Below are 21,826 nucleotides of genomic sequence, written 5' to 3' on the forward strand. Positions count from 1 at the left end.
ATTAAGAGAAGAAAATTAACGTGAGTGATGGCAACGCGGTGTCGGTTTAAAAATAAGCCAACTTCGTATTGCTTAAAAAATATATTCGCGGGCGCTGCGGCAAAACCGAGAGAGCTTTATACAGCTGCTGTGCTTTTCGGTGTCTAATGACAAACTCGGCAGCGTCTACGCCAAAATTGGAATGCACCTAACGCCTGCGTTATACTTTCTATTTAACCAGCATTAGTTAACTTATATGCCTCCCTGATTGATAACGAACGGGATTGCGAGGACGTGTTTGTTGTGACAGAAGCAAGCCGTACGAGCCAATAAATTCCCGCCAGTGCGTTTCGCCGTGACAAAAAAAAAAAAAAAAAAACAAAAAAAAAAAAACCAACTTTTAAAAATACCCTTCCACCGGCAATCAAACGGCACTTGTATTCACCGCGCGCGGTGAAAATTTGTGTGACAATGAAAGTTTGCGAATTAAATAATAGACGATTCGTTTTATTTCAAGGAAATAAAGAAAAATAAGAAAAATTTATCGAGTAGCTTCACTGAGAAAAATTTCATTTGTTACGGTAACTAGAAAAATTCAGTGAAACAGGTATCGTGAAAAAAACTGTTTGAATATTGTTGAAATTACGAAAAACGACGTACGCCTAACTATTTTGAGCTATCGTCGATCCTTTTTTGGTTATTGCAACGCAAAATCAGTTTCTGAGGTTTACTCTACTTTTTTAGATAAACGAGGCTTTAACGTCAATTTATCGTTGCACAAGCGTTAAATTTTCGCAACAGTCGCAAGAAAATCTAGCAACATTGATCGTAATGAGAAAGAATAGTAACGGATACTAGACTTTTTGGTAGCAGATAGAAAACTAATTTTAGTAAAAAATGGAAATAGTTAAGGACTGAGCGGTAACCGGAACTAAAAATTTCTTTCAGTGTTGGTTATTGGTCTAAAATCGATACTAGTTCAGTATTTCTATCACGAGTTAGGCGAACGTCGAGTATTTATTTTTATAGGGTCCATTTTCAAACGTATACAATAATAGAAAATTTGGAATTATAAAGCAAAAGGTTGGATTATATGTGTATGTAAACGCTGCGTTAGAAATTCCTTTAAAAAAATTGTTAAAAATCTAGAAAGTTGATTCAATTTCACTCTACGTATTAAATGTACAACATTGTACCGATGTATTGTTTACGATCAAAATATTGCGATATTTAATTACCTGATGAAGAACAAAGAGAACATCTGTTTCCGTGAGTCTGTAGAAAATAGTCTTCCGAGTAAAATGAGCCACCCGCGAGGAGGAAATATTATTCACTTGTTAAAATCTCAAACCACTTTGGTAAGCAGTCACTTTCAAATAGCTTGAAATCACTTGAAAAATCACTTCCAAAATCGCTCGAAATAACTTGAAACCACTTGAAACCACTTCAATCGATTATCGAACGAATCTATTTTAGATTATCAACAGTTTTGAATGCTTCGAAACAAAGCATCGATAACTAATAATTTCCCTACAATTCCGGTATAAATTCAAAATTTTTCTCTACTGTTAATAAAATATAACAAAGTAATTTCACAAAAAAATCAACGAAACCCATATTTACTCTTGACGAATCAAACTCCCCAATAGTCAAAACCCTGGATATCGTAACGTAACGAATTTCTAGTAAAAAAAAAAAAATTCAAATTAAACTATACACGTATAACTTTTGCTCTCTGATAAAAATCCCCATTCTGCGAGTTTGTATACTCGTATAACAAAATACATATTACACGTACGTACGTACGGATAATATTTTGCTGTTCGTCTGGAGAAAGAAAAAGCAAAAAAAAAAAAAAAAAATCGCTACAAAAACTTTTCTACAAGAAATGATAACGACAAGAAATTGAGAAGAAAAATAGATAAATAAAAGCAAAACGAACCGAAAGACAAAGATCCGCGCTCTGCGGAGCTTCGGCAAACGACGTTGTTACGATATAAATATTCAAGATGGGTTTCTCTTTCTCATGCGCCTCCCGCTTCGCTCGGTTATCGACATCTCTCTCTCTCTCTCTCTCTCTCTCTCTCTCTCTCTCTCTCTCTCTCACTCTCTCTCTCTCTCTCTCTCTCACTCTTTCCCGAGGGAAGATTCCCACTTTCCTTCGGGCAGCGAGCGGGCACCGCGGGGGCATCCCGAGGAGGATCGAGCGGCAGCGGGGAGGGGGGGGGGGGGGGGGGGTAGTGGGTGGGGACAACTGACAGATCGGATAAAAGAAACCCTCCGCCGGCATTCGGCGTGGCGTACGAAAGAGGGAAAAAGAAGAATCGTCGCCGGGCGGGGGAGGAGGGGAGGGTTAAGGGGTGGGGGAGAGGGGGCGGAGTTACCTCTGACGTTCCGTGCATCCACGCTCTCTCGGTTCGGTCAGCAGACCGAAGTCATCCCCCGTGTCGTCCGTATCGCGCTGATCGGCTCCTCACGTGTGCCAAATGTATATTGACAATAATAACAATAACAATAATAACGTTGACAATATTGATAATAAGAATAACAATAATAATAACAATAATAACAGTAACAATATACGTCACCGACCGTGCGATGTAAAAAATTCGTGAGAATCGAAGTGCGTAAAAAGCTCGAAGCTCCGATCCGCAAGTGTTTCGTGAATTTTTTAATATTAAATCCCGTTTTCAACGGTACGATGATCGATTCTATACCGCTTGATAATTTGCCTTGAGTGAGAAACTAGGGGGGAGGGGGTGAAGAAGGAAAAAAAATTATCATCGACCAGGATGTTTTGAAAATATCGAAGAGTACGAATTCGCGAGGGTTAAGGGAAACAAACGGCTCCGTGCCGATGTGACGCGGGCAGAGACAAGACGAAAATTAGGATATAATTTAAAAAATCACTAGGGGTGGGTTGCATTTTTTTTTTTTTTTCTTCTCATCTCTTCTTCTTCAAACTCGAGAGGAGCGAGCCAACGCAAACTCGAAATGCAGTCCCAGCCGCAGCAGAGTCAGTTCAGGCCCCAGGTAATATACAACCACCAGCTCGGGGGTGGTTCCGGTATACCTCACAGTGCCGGAAGTAGCGCGAGCAGCTCGCCTAACAATTACAACGAGAGATTTTCACCACCGACACACCTGCTTCCGGTTTTTCATTCCAATCCCCAGCTCTATCAGCAGCACCAACCTTACATCGTTTACGAGTTCCCGGATCAACAGCAGAAAATGCAGAGCTACGAGAGGGAGGCTCTTCACGGCCAGGGCGATTACGAAAGACGGCACGACGATCAATCCCCTGGATTTTTGTCCGATCACAGCCACGCGAGCAGGGACAACGAGGCCAGCTTTTACCTTACACCATCCCCGCAGATGTACTCCTCGGGTGAGGAAATGACCTCGGCACCGACGGCGACGACCTACGTCGGTCACCAGCCCGGGTACAAACCGGATCCGACGGAGTACAAGCCCGAGCTTGCGAAGTACAAGCCCGATGCGACGGAGTTGAAGCCGGACGTCGTAGCGACGGGCTCGACGAATGTTCAGCAAGGGTTCTTCGAGAGAGGGAGAGCCCCGGTTAACGTTTCGAAGAGGAAGCGGAAGCTCAGTACCGAAAACTGCAGCGAGTCCGACGGGGACTCCCAATCCTCCGCGGGAAAGCTCAAGGCTCGGAGGAAGAGCGGCGCTACCGTTGAAGAGATACAGAATCAGAGGGTCATGGCCAACCACAGAGAGCGACAGAGGACGCAGAACCTCAACGAGGCTTTCGCATCCCTAAGACAGATCATACCCACTATGCCGAGTGACAAGCTCAGCAAGATACAGACCCTCAAGCTCGCCACGCGGTACATCGACTTTCTCTATCAAGTGCTTCACTGCAGTACCGAAAACCGAGAGGGACTCGAGGACAACGGTTAGTAGCTAACTTTGTAGGTACGCGCGTTCTTTACGGGATGGGGAGTGAAAAATTTCAACTATCGATACTCGGATCGGCCGTTGTACGTTATGGGAATTTTTGAAAATACGCGCTGATAAAGTAAATCGATTTACCGATCGGCGACACTTTCAATACCCGATCGAGACTTCGAACGATTCGACTTTGAATTTTCGACACCGTATATCGATCGTTCCAAATATCGATCCTTGCAAAATTTCACCCGCGATTCCTTTTCTTTCTTTCCTCTCGAGACGATGCGACCTGGGAACAGAGGTAATTATTTATCTTACACGAGGCGAGACTGTTTGCGGATTGTTTATAATATAAAATAATTAGCGCAGAGACGAGTTTTGCGCATTCTTCTTCTTTTCTTCTTCGTTTTACACAACTCTTTAACGGTGGCTGCGAGAACCTCGAGGCTTGAATTCGATTTTTAAATCACCGGGTGTGTTCGGCTGTTTTTCGCGCCTTTTCGTTTGAGTTACGAACTAACGAAACTCGCGCTGCCTGCCATCGGGGAACAAGTCTTACTCAATCATCCGCGCTCCTCCTCCTCTTCCTCCTCCTCCTTCAGGACCAGGATGAACAGTAGCTATCTCACTCGGCACCCTCAGACTCTCGACATGTTCGAACGAGCCGCAAACAGCCGACGTCTCATACTCGCGAGCTGGATGGAAAACAGGGACATAACTTAGTTGCGTGACTAATGACAACGCGGGACGTTAACCGGCCGATGACCGTTTTAATGATCGCATAAAATCGCGAGTTATACATCCACCTCGACGTTTCTTTCACTGCATTACAATCTCGAGGAATTTTCTTATTTCAATAATTTTTCGTATATTTTTACTTTCTTTCCTTCTTTTTTTTTATCCTCATACTTTTCCCTTCTTTCAGGAGAACGGAGTCCCGGGAAAATTGTACTCGGAGCTAGGAAGATCACCGGCTCTTTGTCGCGAAATTACACCGCGCAGGACAAATTAACAACGGCATTTAACATGTGGAGAATGGAGGGCGATTTGAACTTTAATCTGTAATAACGTCGTCATCTTTGATCTGCATATTGTCCGGAATACTCTGGAAGCTATTTATTGTGATGTCTTCGTTTCTTCCGTGCTGCTGCTACCGTTGCAGAAACGTCCCGGTAATATTTAACTTTTAGATTAAACTTTCGATTTAGTTGCAGGTTTTTTTTTATTAAGTTTACTTTAAGGATCAATTCAAGTGCCACTGTTTGCAGATTTCACGGCGCGTAACTTTGGCGATTGAATTATTTACACGTTCACGCAATTCCTGAAAGTCCAAGATTCGCGTTAAATTCACGTACGCGCCAAAATGTAAAACAACCGTTTGTTATATGTACGCATCTATTTGCATTTGTGTATCTTGGCGTGGATGCGAAGCCATTCTTCTTCTTCTTCATCGCGTCAATGTCTCATTTCTTGATCTCGTTGAACCCTCAAGAATAGTAAAAAAGGCTGTTTTACTCTAAACGGTGAGAAAAAAGTCTGGATAATTTTGATATTTTACTTCGATGCGTAAACTTTATCGTATCGAGAAGAAGTTAGAACTAAAAATCAAACGCAAAGAGAGTGACGCGATCGAGGTTGAAAGACTATTAAGATATCTGTGAACAGTTTGGTTCTAATTTTCGCTGGATCGAAAATTAGCGAAATGTAATTGTTGCGTCGGATGCGTGAGGTTGACTTAATTTCTTGGCAAGAATTGCGCCGTTTTTTATTTTTTTTTATTTTTTTTTTACCTTGGACAAATTTTTCCTCGCAATTAACCGAAGGCTTGTTAAAAACGTCGACGTGTACCGGAAATAGACGTCCGTTGCTAGCGAAGATGTGCAGCAGCATAAGCAGCAGCGACACGGATATAACGATATTTCCGCTATTCTGCAACGAATAAAACTTATAATATAAAACGACACACACACACACACAGAGTTTAAACAGTTAGGCATTAACCGTAAATAATTTATGTTTCCGGCCGGTTGTGATGATGCTGCTGGTGCTGGTCTATTAGATACTTTGCAGCCGTCGAGAAATCGTCGTAACTCCGTTGACTAACACGAGATATACATTTGAATACTGTTAGCTTGCACAAACTGCGTCATGCCGCGTATCTGCAGGTTGTTAGCAAAGTGTCCGTCGCCGAAAAGACCCGTTTAACCCTCGCACCGCGTCGCCATCCTTCGATTCATAAATCCGGACTGGGATTTTCACCAACCGCAGTGAAATGAGAAACGAATTGGATTCGGCGAATCTGTGAACTCGATTTTCACCGGCGTCGAAGCCGTTCTACAAAATTAAAATCCTTCCTTTCCGACAAAACTAAACGCATCAGTTTTCTATCATAGGAATTAGAAATGATTTCTTATCCCATTTAAAATGTTACAATTCAGACGATTTTTTAATCTACGTATTTTCGAAAAAAAAAAAACAAAAAACAACAGTCTCTTATTTCCAATGTGAACAATTTAATTTTCCACACTGTATGATTATTTCGTGTTTTCGAGATTATCACTTTCTGTTACACGTGTCAGTTGGAATTATTAGTAACGAAATTGATCGTTGAGTCGTATAAATATTAGAAAACTTACGACAATAGTGTCTCAACGTCGGATTTTTCACCCACAGCTTTTATACTCACGACCGTCAAACATTCCGCGTACGATTCACTCTCAAGTGATCTTGAATTATGCACGGTAAGAAAAAAAAAAAAAATAATAAAAAAAGAAGAAAATTCTCTCAAGACACCAAACTGCTTGAAAAAATGAAAAGTGTCTTATCTTTGTCGAGCATGTACTCGTAAATACGGCACATCTTATACTCTTATACCTGCCTGCCGCAAGCACACGCTCCCGATTCTCGGGGGGTTAAATTTTCCTCGCGAGTTCCTACCTCTTCATTCAACTTTTCGTCACACTTGAGAAAAAGCCGCTCCGCGGCACTTAACGAGCTCAAACAAACACACGAGGTGCACGTCATTTGCACAACAAATTTATCTCCCTTATATATCCATGCATGCATATACATACCTATGTACATACATATATGATACAACGTAAATAGACGGTATTTTTACTCCGTAAAAGCAGTGGTTTCTTTTTCCCGTAAGAACCGCGTTTTATATGGCAGTTTGAAAAACCACGGTGCAGGAAATACTAAATACAATCGATGGAAATGTCGGAGATTAAACAGAGCGGTCACGCACTTGGGAATGTCGGGGGATTTTTGATTTGGTCATCGAAAAAACTAAACACATCAGTTTTCTATCGTAGGAATTAGAAATGATTTTTTTAAGTTAACTAGTTTGCTTTTTTCGTCGAGAAAATCAAATTCGCTTGAGCTAACTGTTTTCTAAATCATATTCTTCTTCAATTTCAATTGAATTTCAGCCGAATATAGAGTTAATAATCTGTACGATCTAGGTTTTAGTAACTTACCAGAAACTGGGGCAAATTTCAGTTAAAACTAGGTTTTAGTAACTTACCAGATACCGGGGAAACTGTCAGTTGAAACTAGGTTTTAGTAACTTACCAGATACCGGGGAAAATGTCAGTTAAAACTAGGTATTAGTAACTTACCAGATACCGGGGAAAAATATCGTACGGAAAACCTTTTTTTTCCCCAAAAAAAAATTCGTGACCACCCTGTTAAAAATCGACGTCGAATTTTGGCGCCGGTAGAACGAAGACTAATACCTGTCTGTGTCTGTATTTCACATTATAGTGTAAAGTAAGGCGGAGTGTGTAAAAAGAAAAGATCAAGTATCGTATCTCGGCGCCCATCGGCCGCATCACCGAGGCAATGAGAGACACATTCCGGTTACAATATTATATTTTCCCAAGGCATGCACGGTGCTGCGGGTTTGAGCTTTTAAAAGCGTCTTTCCTGGTAAAGATGCTGCGAAGTATAAGGAGCTTGTAGCCCGGAGAATCCTCGTCGTGCATCGCAGTAGGTAGGTGGTAGGTATTCGTGTTTGGGTAATCGGAACGCGTAGCTCATCTCGTACACGAAACCAGCAGCTCATCTCCTCTCCTCTCCTCTCCTCTCCTCTCCACGCTGGCTGCCGTGGTAACCATAACCGTGTGAATATTTCAGAAGGGAGTTAGTTATTTTAAGCCAACCAAAGCAAACTTTCCCGCCCGTTAAAACTATGCACGACTATGCAGTTCTCGCTTTCGACGGGTTAATGATTTTTAACGCTAATGGATTTCCATCCCCGCGATTCGACGCAAAGTTATTATAGGTACTCGCGTGTCTATTTTACGGAATATGCTTATACATTACGTTCGTATGCGAAATATCGCGGGAAAATTATAGAATTTAACAATAACTGTAAGTAAAGGTAAACGCCTAACAATTTTCAAGGTGAGATTCAAGTCAATTCAATTTAATTCACACAATACATGGGAGGGGTAAAATTTTTACTTTTCACAACCAATTTTTTCGATTATAGATTGAAGTTTTTACTGTATTCACATGTAAAATCGAATAGCACTGCAGGAGGGTAAAAGTTGAAACCATTTTTTCTCCTTCTCAACATTTTCAAATTCAACAACCACCGAATATCCAAATACATTTACAAAATTCACCCTCAATGTTTTACGATATAATTTTCCCTTGCAGTTTCATGGAATACAACAAATCGTACGATAACGAAACGGGGATTTCTCGGCTACGAAGAGTAAGGCGATAGAATGAAAAAATAAAAAATTAGCAGATAAAAAAAAAGGGTTGCGAATCAATTCATCCCTTTCCATCCACCGCCTCGATGTACGTAATCCGACTTGTTTTTCTCAATTTTTTTTTCTCCTCCAAATCCTCCACATAAACGGTGCACAGCGGCGATAAATCTCTTTGCATTCAATTAAAAAAGACACGTCGGTTTCGGTCGTTCTTTTACCGCAAGCATGACAGCAGCAGCAGCAGCAGCAGCAACAGATAGTAGCAGGAGCTAACTTATTGTATCGTTATATATCGAAACGGAGATGATGGGGGGAAGACGACTTCTCGTAGCGTTGCTGCTGCAGCAACAGCAGCATCAGCATCGGCAGTATAAGCAGCTAGCGGTGATATAAAAACAAACGACAAGACTAAAGAATTTCTTTAAGTTCATGGATCTCGTCCATTCTGGATGCTCTGCATTCGGCTGCGCGAAAGTTGTTAAATACATACCGTGCGTGATTATCTCGTCCATCGTTTTTGAACCGATAGTTATATTTTTACATTATTTTATCCCTCCTTAATTCTAATTCAAACATCGTATTATTCAAACTCTTTCTCTATCGGCGAGCTTACATTTGTTATAAAATTTTCACGCGTTCGTCGGACACACCACGTATAATAAATATATAAGTGACACTGGATGCGGGGAGGTAAAAAAAATTCGAAAAGACCGGGGACAGCTGTCGCGTCGTGGGGGATGATGAGGATGCTGCTTCCACGGGATCTGCATTGTTGCTTTAGACGCTCCAGGGATCGTTAGAATTTTACCTAAAACGCGCGGGAGTTGTTGACGTTGCGTGCAGTTCCACGCGATGTTTAAATATACGTGTTTTAATTTTCTTTTTAAATTTATTTATTTGTTTGTTTTTGTTTTTCTTATCTTTTTTGATCTTTTTCTTTTTCTCCCCACCCCCCGATACATTTCTCAGATACCGAAGGGGCGTAAAGTTACTTGCTTATACTCTCGTTGACCAATCGACGTTAATGCGAACAACGGACGATGTGTATTGCACGATTTATCGTACATGATACCACCGTGGCAGCGAAAACCCGCAAATCAAATGCCCGTTAAGTGTTGCCAGTGTTGTAACACGTCGGGCTGAATTCCTCGTGCCAAAAACGTTAAATTCAATTTATGACACCTCGAGATGACGGCGAACCTGCAAATGCATTTATATAGTATCATTTACGAACATCGTGTCTGCGTGGCGAAATTTTTATAAAACGTCGGCTTGGGTTCAAAATCGAAATCAGGTTTACGATTAGATAAATACCTATAATCTAACCGAATAGATCTGTAAGTTTTTTTTTGTTTTTTTTTTTTTTTTGTTTTTTTTTTATCATTAGTCTCAGATAATTATAAGCTATTTGATTAATACACTCGAACGTCCAAAAAGTGCCTGAAATTCTATCGCTCTGCAATTGCGAAAGTTTATGTTATAGTTTATCTACGGTTGTCTACGCGGAGTTTTTTTTTTTCTTTTTTCTTTTCTTTTTTCTTTTTATGCCTTGGGTTCATCGAGCCACGATTTTGTCAATTCTCTATTTTGTATATTGTCTACGAATGTGTACAATAAATCGTTTTGTATTTATGAAAAGTGTATACTTTATCTTGTATTTGTATATATGTGTATATATATATATGACACGTATGAATATTAACGTATTCGTAAATAGAATAATTATTACATATAAGTTTTACATATGGTAGGTAAGATTTGTATGGAGAGATTCAGAAATGGTTCTCCTAGTCCCGTAAGTTTTACGAGCCGCATATCTTCATTTAGGTTTAATTGTAAGTTAAAGTACGCGTAGAATCTAGAATATAACGTAAGATGTATAAGTATGAAATCAGAAATTCCGAATGCCAAGTGAAAAAATCGGCATCGTCCTAATAGTGTCGTTGCTATACTTCAGTGCCTTTTTTTTATTCAAGCCTTGGTCGTACAGTTAAAATACCAAACACTACGTAGTGCATATAGTGTGGAGTAATAAATATGCGAGATTAAGCTTCTTTCTATACATTGTACAGTGAAATTTTGAAGCTAGCTTATTCGTATTTTGTCCGCATCGTTGTTACTGTTTTATCTGTATATTATGCCATGAATCATTATACTATATATACATATAGTTTAGCCAATAGTTTTTCAGAATATTTATATATAAGTAGGTGGTTGTACGATATTTTATATTCAACAATAACGATATCGACGATAATCATTCGGTATGCCTATTTTGCAGTGGCCGGATAATGCAATAATTTATCAACACCGAACTGTGTGTGTGTGTGTGTGTGTGTGTCTGAGGAGAAAAAAAACACACGACAATAAAAAACAATCAAAAGCAGGATCCTCATTATCAAAGCTCGTGAAATAAATTATATACATCGCAGTGCCTTTAGTAATTGTTCATCATTTTTACAATCTGTGAAATATTAAGTCTAGAATATAAAGTTAGCTTTTCATTCCTCTGTTATTGCTACCATGCAGCTTTTGTTAGAACGTTATATACATGATACGTGGTATATTACGTTCATATTATTATATATATTGTACAGTATTTTTATATTTGAAAAAAAAAAATCGTCGGTATAGTAAATAAAACGGAGAATATCGAATGATTTTGACACAACCGTTTCATTTCTCATTTGTACAGTTAATTGTGCGCGAAAAATTTCCAAAGACTGGAAGAATTTGACTATATTGTATCAGGTTCCTTGTTCCATCGACGCCCCCAAATTCGCTTTCCGGAAACGATCGTCATAAATCCCGGGAAATTTCACTTAGCAGATTTTACCAAAAGAACACGCAAATCGCAACTCGAGCAGAATCTACGAATCTTCGAAAATGTCGAAGGAGACTCTGCAGCTTCTGTCTGTCACATTGGCTCAATAAAACTGACCGACTAGACTCGACGCACGCCTTCCTTGCTCTTTCGGCTAATGGATCGCCTCGGGTTAGTGCAAATATTATCGCAACCAGACTTTACAAGCTCCGCCTCGCTCGAGTTCACGAATCGTTTCATCCGATAGAGCTTGCGCGTCATTTCATTCGTTATCGGCGAATCAGACGAGCCGGAATCTTGTCGCCAAGATTTCAGTCGCTAAAGTTCCAACTTCCGATAGCGCGACGCGTGCGGAAGTGAAAAAAAATTTGTATCTGTACACGATTTACGGTTACATCATTTTTTTCGCTCGCGTTCGAGGAAGGGAATATTTTAAAAAATTTTTATTCGTTTTTTTTTCCATTTTGCGACTCGATTTTCGCTCAGTTTGGCGTTTCTTTCACGGTTGATCGACGTTTTTTCGGATGCATCAAAGGAACTGTACACTGCAAGACGAAACGGAACGGCGGGAAAGAGAGGATTAAATTTTCTTAAATTACAAGCGTGTGTTTGAGAGGCAACGGTAAGTGGGAATCATCGATATTTGATACGTAAATTATACCTGATTTTTCATTTTTTTGATGAACAATTTGCGTTCGTGCAGTTTTTAATTTCCCGTTTTTTGTTTGAAGAGAAAATTATTTGAATAACAGAATTCCAAAAAGTCCAATAAAAATGATGATATCTTGAGAATGGATGAATGGATTTTTAATGAAAATTGGTACCGTGAGGTTTTTTAGGTGGCTAATCACGAATCTGAGGTCAGATTTGAAAAATTTAAATTTCGCATATTCAATAAGCTGAAGAAAAAAAACTAAAAACATTTGGATTTGCATGAAAATTGGTATTCTTTGATTTATCGCGTGGCTGATCACGAATCTGAAGTCAGATTCCGAATCCCAAAATAGGGATCCAATACGGTTTAAAAAAATCTAAAAATATTCGAATTATCGTAGAAATTGGTGGTTGAAGGTTTTATGGATCACTGATGACGAATCTAAGGTCAGACATCCATTTGCAATGGTGGATGCCATTACAGTGGTTCAAAATAAAAAAAATCGTTACACTGAGAAAAATTTTATTTGTTACAGTAACTAGAAAAATTCAGTAAAATAGGTATCGTTAAAAAATTGTTTGAACATTGTTGGAATTACGAAAAACGAGGTACGCCTAACCATTTTGCGCTATGGTCGATCCTTTTATGGTAATTGCAACGCAAAATCAGTTTCTGAGGTTTACTCTACTTTTCTAGTTAAATAAGGCTTTAACGTCAATTTATCGTTGCACGAGCGTTAAATTTTCGCAACAGTTGCAAGAAAATATAGCAACAGTGATCGTAATGAGAAAGAATAGCAACGGATACTAGACTTTCCGTTAACAGCTAGAAAACTAATTTTCATTTTGTACCTAGAACTATATTTTTTTATTGTGGTAAGAAATGAAAATAGTTAAGGACCGAGCGGATTTTGAAAAGCGAAGAGTGCAACAGAGCTTCATTCCAATCGGCTTACATAGTCGCGAGCCATCGCCAGCTGCCTAAGTGTGAAAGGTGGTTGCCACTAAACGATCGTTTCTAAAACTACCTCATATACGTGTATAGTAAACCGGCGCCTAAGTAAAATCCGAGTTGGCAGTTACTCCCTGTCCCGCAAATCAGCCGTACTTTTCTCTTCCGGAAGTAAATAACTCATATTCCTTCACTGTAACGATCCCCGTCTGTTCAACGTTTCTGGCATCGTGACAGAATCACTTCGTTCAACGCTTTGTCCTGCTAATGCGTACGGATAAGTAGCACAGTGTCGGATATCGGTAATGAAAAGGCAGACAATTGACACGGTCTATTAACGGAAGAAATACGTCGGAAAAAAAAATACACGTGTAAATCAAATCATCCCCTGCAATTTCAAATAATCAATCATCCATGGATTCTTTCCACGAAATGCCTGCTGCGCAAATCGTATGCCATGGTCATTCGCTTGAGCTCGACTTCGTGAATTTTTTTATGGCTAAACCACTAAAATTTGGTCAGAAATTTGTCGTTGTTGACTGAAAGAAATTTTTAGTTCCGGTTACCGCTCAGTCCTTGACTATTTTCATTTTTTACCACAATCGAAAAATATAGTTCCAGGTAGAAAATGAAAATTAGTTTTCTAGCTGCTACCGGAAAGTCTGGTATCCGTTACTATTCTTTCTCATTACGATCGCTGTTGCTATATTTTCTTGCGACTGTTGCGAAAATTTAACGCTCGTGCAACGATTCAATTGACGTTAAAGCCTCGTTTAACTAAAAAAGTAGAGTAAACCTGAGAAACTGATTTTGCGTTGCAATTACCAAAAAAGGATCGACGATATCGCAAAATGGTTAGGCGTGACTCGTTTTTCGTAATTCCAACAATATTCAAACAGTTTTTTTCAACGATACCTGTTTTACTGAATTTTTCTAACTACTGCAACAAATGAAACTTTTCTCAGTGTTGCTAATATCGAACAGATTTTCCGACCATCTTTCAGCTCCTATATCCAGAAAGTGATGAAAAAAAAACCATCTTCGGACATTCAGCCTCGTGGAAGTTGAGTGCGACGAGGGAGAAGTCGAGACTTGTATACGTTGTATAACGCACAGCTTTGCGAGGGGATCCCGTCTCGGTTTTAATTCGTATAAACGAAAGAATCCTTGAGCCGTCTGTCACCCGGGTCCGTTTGCGCGGGGCGCGCCGCGATCCGTCTATGTTTAGATTAGCCGGTTTCTCAGATTCCCGTAACTGCCACCGACAAGACGAACGGACCGATCTCCAAGATGGGGAGTACGTTTCAACTCGGTTTTACGATCGCGGCTTGCCTACGGACCGACAACCGTTCTTATACTTTTCAACGATTTAACTCCTGCAGTCCGCTCAGCAAGTAGGTCTGTAAAACTTCGGCCCACCCGAGGTTTTCCACCCGCGTTTCTCATACCGCACGACGACCCCGTTCGCTCTTTCTGGTATTTGGAAATATCACAGGATTTTAGGGTGAATCGGTGAATCAGGGACGAGGTTTTCTCCCTCCTCGCCAAAGGAGGTTAGAATTTTGCAAATTTTTTATTTTTTTGTTTTTTGTACATGATTGTATCGCGCCTATTAAACATCGGAGATTTACGCCGAGGGGAGAATGTTTGACATATGTTTAATTTATTAGTAAAATAAAGCTAAGCGATTAAAAGTATGGTCATAAATTAAAGTCACGAGATCTAAGACTCGCTGTTTTGAATCCGCGCCATCATTCTCGTGACGTCATTGTTCGGTATTAATAGTTAGGTTAGGTTAGGAATCCTGCCGAAGAGTGACGTCATGATAATTATGACGCGCAAATTAGACAGTCTCAAACACCTCTTGACTTTGAAATCGGTGGTAAATTTTACGTACTTCGCGACAAATTTGTTAGATTTTTGTTAAATTTCTCTTATTAACCCAACTATCGAATGATAGGATAAGAAAGAAGTGAATTTCGAGACAAATAACACTGGTCAACGAAATTTTTGAACAAGTAAAGTGCTTACTAATTTTGAAATACCTGTCTACCCTCAATATAAAACCATATATTCGTTTTGATACGATCAGGTTTAGTTTTTTAGTTACAGCTACTACCAGTCAAATTGAATTTTTATCGATCTGGCTTACTTTTTTTGATTCAGGCTGTTCTGTTATTTATTGTAAGTAATTGACTGGTATGTATAGTAAATAACAAAATAGCCTGATTCAAAAAAGTTTGGTCAAAACGTTAAACATTCAATTTTATTGGTAGTAGCTGTAACAAAAAAACTGAAACCTAAACTTTTGATCGAATCAAAATAAATGCGGTTTTATAATGAGGTTAGATAGGTGTTTCAAAATTAGTAAGCGCCTTCCTTGTCACGAAATTTTTTTGACCATTGTACTGCAACACCATATATATAACCTCATTTTTGTTTATAACAACTGTACATATGTAAAAAACAAAAACTAAAAAAATCGTGTGACAATAAAACTATTCGTATCTAAAATATTTTAATATCAATTCTATTATACTAAAACATGTTCGTAATAAAATCAGTTAAAACTTTTTGCGTTACACAAGAAAAAAAAAAAAAGTGAATTTGTCAAAAATGAAACGCAACGTGTTGCGCATGATCTCGGTTTCGGCGATCCAAGGGTGTTTGAGGGACGTATTCCAAATACGAGATCGTAAAATCGCGCTGCAGTTATTTCGCGACGATGACAAGACGCATGCGTGTTGGATCGCGGTGCGTACATTATACCGATTATACGTGCGATGTGTCGGAGCTGGAGCTGTGGGATGCAGCCGGTTTTACTGCAGAACAAAAATGAGACGAACGAGGCAATAAACAAGTGTCGACTACAGTGATGCCGCAGAGAAGGATTACAGACGCGGAGGCATCGCGGTGTTGAAAATTTATGTATAGAACTTCCTACGCTGTATTGAAAGTTTTATTCGGATACGGAACAGTGAATTCACCATACACTGAGAAAAATTTCATTTCTTACAGTAATCAGAAAAGTTCGGTAAAACAGGTATTGTTAAAAAAATTGTTTGAATATTGTTGGAATTACGAAAAACGAAGGTTTACGTAACCATTTTGCACTATCGTCGATCCTTTTTTTGGTAACTGGAACGCAAAATCAGTTTCTGAGGTTTACTCTACTTTTTTTAGTTAAACAAGGCTTTAACGTCAATTTATTGTTGCACAAGCGTTAAGTTTTCGCAACAGTTAGATGAAAATATAGTAACAGTGATGATAATGAGAAAGAGTAGTAACGGATACTAGACTTTCCGGTAACAGATAGAAAACTAATTTTCATTTTCTACCTGGAACTATATTTTTCGATTGTGGTAAAAAATGAAAATAGTTAAGGACTGAGCGGTAACCTGGACTAAAAATTTCTATCAGTGTACATTTAATGTTCATTCAATTAGCAAATACATTAAATTTACTACGTAATTTAGTAAATTCGAATTACTTTAGCGTGTTTTTCCTTTATAAATTTTAGTAAAATCGAAAATTTTCCATTCATATTTGCAATCTGATTTCGTAAATAGACAACTCTTTTGTACGCTAAATCTATAGTAAAATCACAATCATTTTTAACAGTGCGCTTATCTCGAAAAGATTTTTTACCGCATCTTCGACGATAAATTCTTGCGCACTGCACCTACCGGTTCTTTCGTTACAATCTTAGGTCCGTCACGAGTAAATCATCGCCCGATTATCCGGACCTCAATCCTTGCCATAATTGTCCTGAATTTTAAAGGGTCTCTTTTCCCAAGAGCATATCGACGCCTGTTACGAAAAGTTTAGCATGTTTAAAATTTCTTACGAAAACTAAAACGTTTCATGTAATTTGCAAAGTAACTTTAATAATCACATTTAAGTTATAGTAAGGTTATCGTAACGATTCAATTAAGTAAACCCTAATGGAACAATACAGTAAAAAAATCATTGTAAGCGTAAGAAAATAGTAATTTTTTCCCAATGTTCCGTTACGATAACGTTAGTAACTTCAACCTCGTCTTTTGTACGCCATTTGTACATTTCACAGTACACGGTCAAAGAACGATACAACGTCGCGATAATAGAAATATAGAAGACCCGAAACATGCCAGTTTTCGCGGTGTAAATCTCAACGTGTTAGTTTTCGTAAGAAATCTGAGTCGTGATACTTTTCTTAAGAGGCGTCGATATGCGATTATAATTACGCGTCGAGGGTCGCGGTGTTTTGACTGTTCGACGTTGGCCCGACAAATTTAACCCGTCATATTTAGACCCGATTCGATGATATTTATCCCCCGGGAATATAGCGGCCGTTACGTCCCGTAAACCACGCTGAGTTACGCGGTGGAAGAACAGGGCCTTCCATCGAAGCCAAGAAGGCTCACCTAAACCCAACCTAAGGCATACATATTCCTGAGCTCTATCCGTTGCTGTACAGACTCGCGTTGCACATGAGGTTCCACTTATACCAGGAAGATGGAAATAGATACGGCGACTGAAATTTTCTTTTTTCTTCATCCTTTCTTTTTGTTACAACGCCTATCGGTTTATATGCGAGGAAACAAATTTCAACCTCGGTTTTGAGGTACAAGGTACGGTGGCCTTGTGTACGTAAGGATGTGTAACAGCTACAGTCGCTTACAGACCGTCGACCACTTTCCAAACATCGTTCACAGCTCAACCGGTGCCACACAGTTTGAAGGAACTTAACTTTTCACACGGACCATTTCGGTGTACAATTATGACGACGTCAAGTTTACAGAGCGTATGAACTGGAATTACAGCATAAGTTCTAATCTGGGGGTAAAAGCGTGGGTAAACGAAATTTTCACCCACTTACCCTGTTACGTTTTTCTGTATGCTCGTTCGTCGCAGATTTCTCTCGCTACGATAGCTCATGATTCATTGTCATTTTGACATAGACCGAGAAAGACGTGAAGAGCCGAAAAGAATTTCGGAAGGTCCCTCCGACGGGACTGCGGGAGGAAATGAAGGATGCGATTTATTGAGGAAAGAGTCCTGGCCGATGTTGGTAGATCCCAAGGCGGAGAAGAAGGACTTGGAAGGGCTTTCGGGGTCGGTGAAGGGAGCTCGTTAAGTCGCGTAATGAGGTCCTCCCCTCGCTTAATTATCTTGAGCATTGGCTGGCAAGGACGAAGGCGGCACGAAACGTTCCTCGTGGCAACGAGAGACTTACGAAACATCGAAAAGCTTCTGTGCGATCTCTGTGTGCCTTCGTGCATGTGCACCTAGATCACATCACGGTGTAAAGTCGACTATGAGACGGTCTTCGAAGCGGAAGGCCCAGACCAGGAAACAAGATGTAAAACGATTCCTCGAACTATTCGGACGACTGATGACTTTTTAAATTGGTTTCCCGAACTCCCGCCGGATCATATCCGGGACGGCGAAAATCTCGTCAAAGTCAGCGCTTTTTAATCACGTATTTTACCCTCGCTTCCAGGGAATTTAAATTACTGACTCTTTCGGCGCAATACTGAAACTGAGAATTACGAGATTCTGAAGATTCGGAGGCAGTTAAACTGTTTAAATGTATATGTCTCGTTCCAATCGAAATTTGAAACATTTAACAGATCGATTCATTTTTGTGTGGTATGGATGGGAATTATTATCAACCCTCGAGTTCGAAGATAACGATGTGTTTATTTATTTGTTTATTTATTGAATGAAAAAGGAGTAATTACCCAATACAAGTTAATAAATCAATTTTGGTACAGTTGTATATCTAAAAAATAGGAAAAATTTAAGTTCATGGATTTTTCAATTTTACTTTTTATAAATCTGCTAGTAATCTTTTTATAAACACGTATTTACTTACATGAAATAAATCAGTTATATCTGTGTTTATGTTGGCAAAAATCATTGCTCCTTGCAGTGAGGATATCCTCATCATACACTAGAATAAAATTAACGAAAAATTATTAATGTGCGTGTCAGCCTTTGACGGAACATCCAATGTGGTGTGTTTGAGATACTTTTAAGGACACGTGCATCTTATTTGCGCAGGATCCGAGCCGAGACGGGACCAGAACGGGATGGGATCTCCTGCATCTCCCCGATGTCCTGGCGCCTTACGGATGATGAATATCAGGGGCGTGTTGGGTTAGGCTGTAGAGGAAGGTGGCGAGATTCCACCCCTAATACTCACTTCCTTGTTATTTCTCGAAAGAATAAATTGCTGTTTTCTTCTTCTGCCGAAACCGCACATTGATCATTAATACGGAATGATCGTTATTAAATTGCTGGATATTTCGCACGGCTTGACGTGGATCGTAAAGTAGCTGTGATGACAAATTTCGCAATTAAACGGACATGGAAAGAATCCATTTTATTTCTTATAAACCATGCGCAAGTCTCTCGCGATTCACTTCCTTGTTATTTCAAGGTACTCGTAATTACAGTTGACTAAAAATCTGGAGGATGTTTAGTTAGATTTCGTCGGTTTAAGAATCAGCTGCGTACAGGAGAATCGGGCCTGCTGAGTCGCCTGGAGTACGTAAATCATCTCGGCGTTTGCTCTGGTTAGTTGAAAATTTTCGCATTAAAAAACTCTGGTGGCGGTCAATTTCAAGGAAAATTACCAGATACAATGTTAAGCATTTCAAATTTACGAAATTCCTGAGCTATAAGGTAATTTTCAACCTATAGTTGTAAAAATAATTTGAAGATGAATTCACCCTTTGTATGCCGCCTTCGCGTTTTCACGGACAATTCAGCTGCTCGGTTTAGGTGAGCAAGCGGTTTTTTTTTTTCGCTACGTATATACGCGTATACATCATCGACTTTAAACTCGTCGTGTTTACTCGACGCATCCTTCCTCCCGGGCGGTTTTAGACAATGCGGCATTCAAAGGAAATCTAACATTTACAACGGTTGGTAAACCTCTCGCTCGCTTGTGTAAGAGAAATAATCGCGAGTCACTATTTATGTTTGCAAAATTTTCGACTCGGATGCTGATGGCACGATAGAATATCAGAGTTATATCACAGTTCGACATTTTTAAACTTTCAGATTTTTCACACGACCAATTATCTCGAACGAGATTCTACCACAGCGTTTTCCAACTTCACGCGAATTGACTGGCAAACGTAGATTCCGTGAGTGGGAAAAAGAGAAGAAAATGAATCTGGGAAACTTCGTAAGTACCGTCGGATTTGGGCGGATTCCCGCCAAACTGACTGCGGCTAAATTAGTTCCCTCCGTCACCACCGGCGGCATCACCGTCTGGCACAAACCGACAATGAGATTGGCCGTGATCTACGGGTTGCGTACAAAACGGCGTATACTTGAGCGCAATGGAAGGAGAGAGAGGTTTGAATACGAACGAATTTCTTTTTTAAGCAAATAATGTATATTACAGTGTGTGTTACGGGAGTAACATACATCGTATTTACATCATGTATATAATATAAGGTAATTAAAATATTTCCCATTTACAAATAAATCCTAAATGTACGTACAATATTTAACAACGATACTCCAACGCGCAGTCATTACGTTCCATACCGAAATACTACGCCGTTACGTTTGGAGTACGCTAATTATGGGAAGAGTCGGAAATTATCATTTCGTTAGCACATTTGTCAAATATACAAAGTGTACCTGTGCACTTATCGCGGGATTGCCAAGGTAAAACTGTGGCGTACGTCGGTAACGGGCGCGAATTTCGAATCTAATTCAATTTGGTTTTTCTTCGAAGCGTTGTGTTACAACTTATAGATATCGATATAGTTACATGGGGAATTATTAAACAAGGGTTGAAAAATGAGTTGATTCTGAAAATATTATACCGAGAAGCAGATTTCTTGTGCTTAGCAATCCCTCAGATAAAGAGATTAAGAATACCAATAGAAGTGACGTTATCTCCGTGTTGTTTATTTTTCTACTTTACATTCGATTTCAAAATAGGGAAGTACGTGTCGTTTTCCTTACATCGTCGCGTACTTTTAATAGCAATCCATATTTTAAATTCGAATTACTTTGATGAACCACCAAGTATTTCATATTTACATTAAAACGTTCAACGCTTTTTCATTTAATCCAAATTGAATTCAACGTCTGACAGATATACCAAAATGTTTTATAAGGAATACGAGAAAAGAACTGGGGAAAAATATCGACACATCGATGCGTTATAATAATTTTAACATTTGCTACGGATGAAACGTAGTTTTCAATCTAATTCAACAAATACTGTATCAACAGCATTTTACACATTCAATATTGATCCTATGAATCAAATATAATATGTTTAGGTACTAGTTATCATACTCATCGCGATAAGCCTACCGTTTTGTAACATAATATCAGTGCGTCGATATTTTAGCTGAACCTATACACCGTAAGCGATAACTGTGATGCAGGAATTATTTTCCATTAACCACAGTCACACTGAAATTTACATGCATCTATTGTTTGTAGGAATCATTACACATGAATTTTTTTCGGCACGATCGCAGAAGTGTTAGCGTTAATTTGAATATAAATTATTTAAAAAGAAATTCCGACAAGAATCATAAAATCATCTCGTGTTCTATGTGCGACCGTTAAACCCAATTATTTTTACTCATATTCAACTCGATAATGTAGTTTAATATGTAATATCAAGATTGTGCATTGCGGATACTTGATATAAAAGTGCGAGCCAAAATTGTGCCTCAACTTTTTGATACGAATATCACACTTTAATTTGCAAAACTAAAAATATACCTTGTAAATTGACGATCATCCGACGTA

The 21,826-nt window shown here is 39.2% G+C and overlaps 1 protein-coding gene across 2 annotated transcripts; it reads left to right on the forward strand.

The window, feature by feature from the left end:
• The first annotated feature begins 2,960 nt into the window (after positions 1 to 2,960).
• Positions 2,961 to 19,219, forward strand: Twi (twist). 2 transcript variants are annotated; one of them, XM_046622013.2, is made up of 3 exons: positions 2,961 to 3,895; positions 4,817 to 5,063; positions 19,097 to 19,219. In XM_046622013.2, exons 1-2 carry the CDS (start codon positions 2,974 to 2,976, stop codon positions 4,954 to 4,956), a joined length of 1,062 nt encoding a protein of 353 aa, XP_046477969.1. In that variant the 5' UTR covers positions 2,961 to 2,973; the 3' UTR covers positions 4,957 to 5,063; positions 19,097 to 19,219. The 2 variants fall into 2 exon arrangements, with proteins under 2 accessions (XP_046477969.1, XP_046477970.1); XM_046622014.2 differs by lacking the exon at positions 19,097 to 19,219 and adding an exon at positions 8,560 to 10,043.
• Positions 19,220 to 21,826: the final 2,607 nt, after the last annotated feature.

Source organism: Neodiprion pinetum, chromosome 4 (genome assembly GCF_021155775.2).
Source record: "Neodiprion pinetum isolate iyNeoPine1 chromosome 4, iyNeoPine1.2, whole genome shotgun sequence".
NCBI classification, from domain to species: Eukaryota; Metazoa; Arthropoda; class Insecta; order Hymenoptera; family Diprionidae; genus Neodiprion; species Neodiprion pinetum.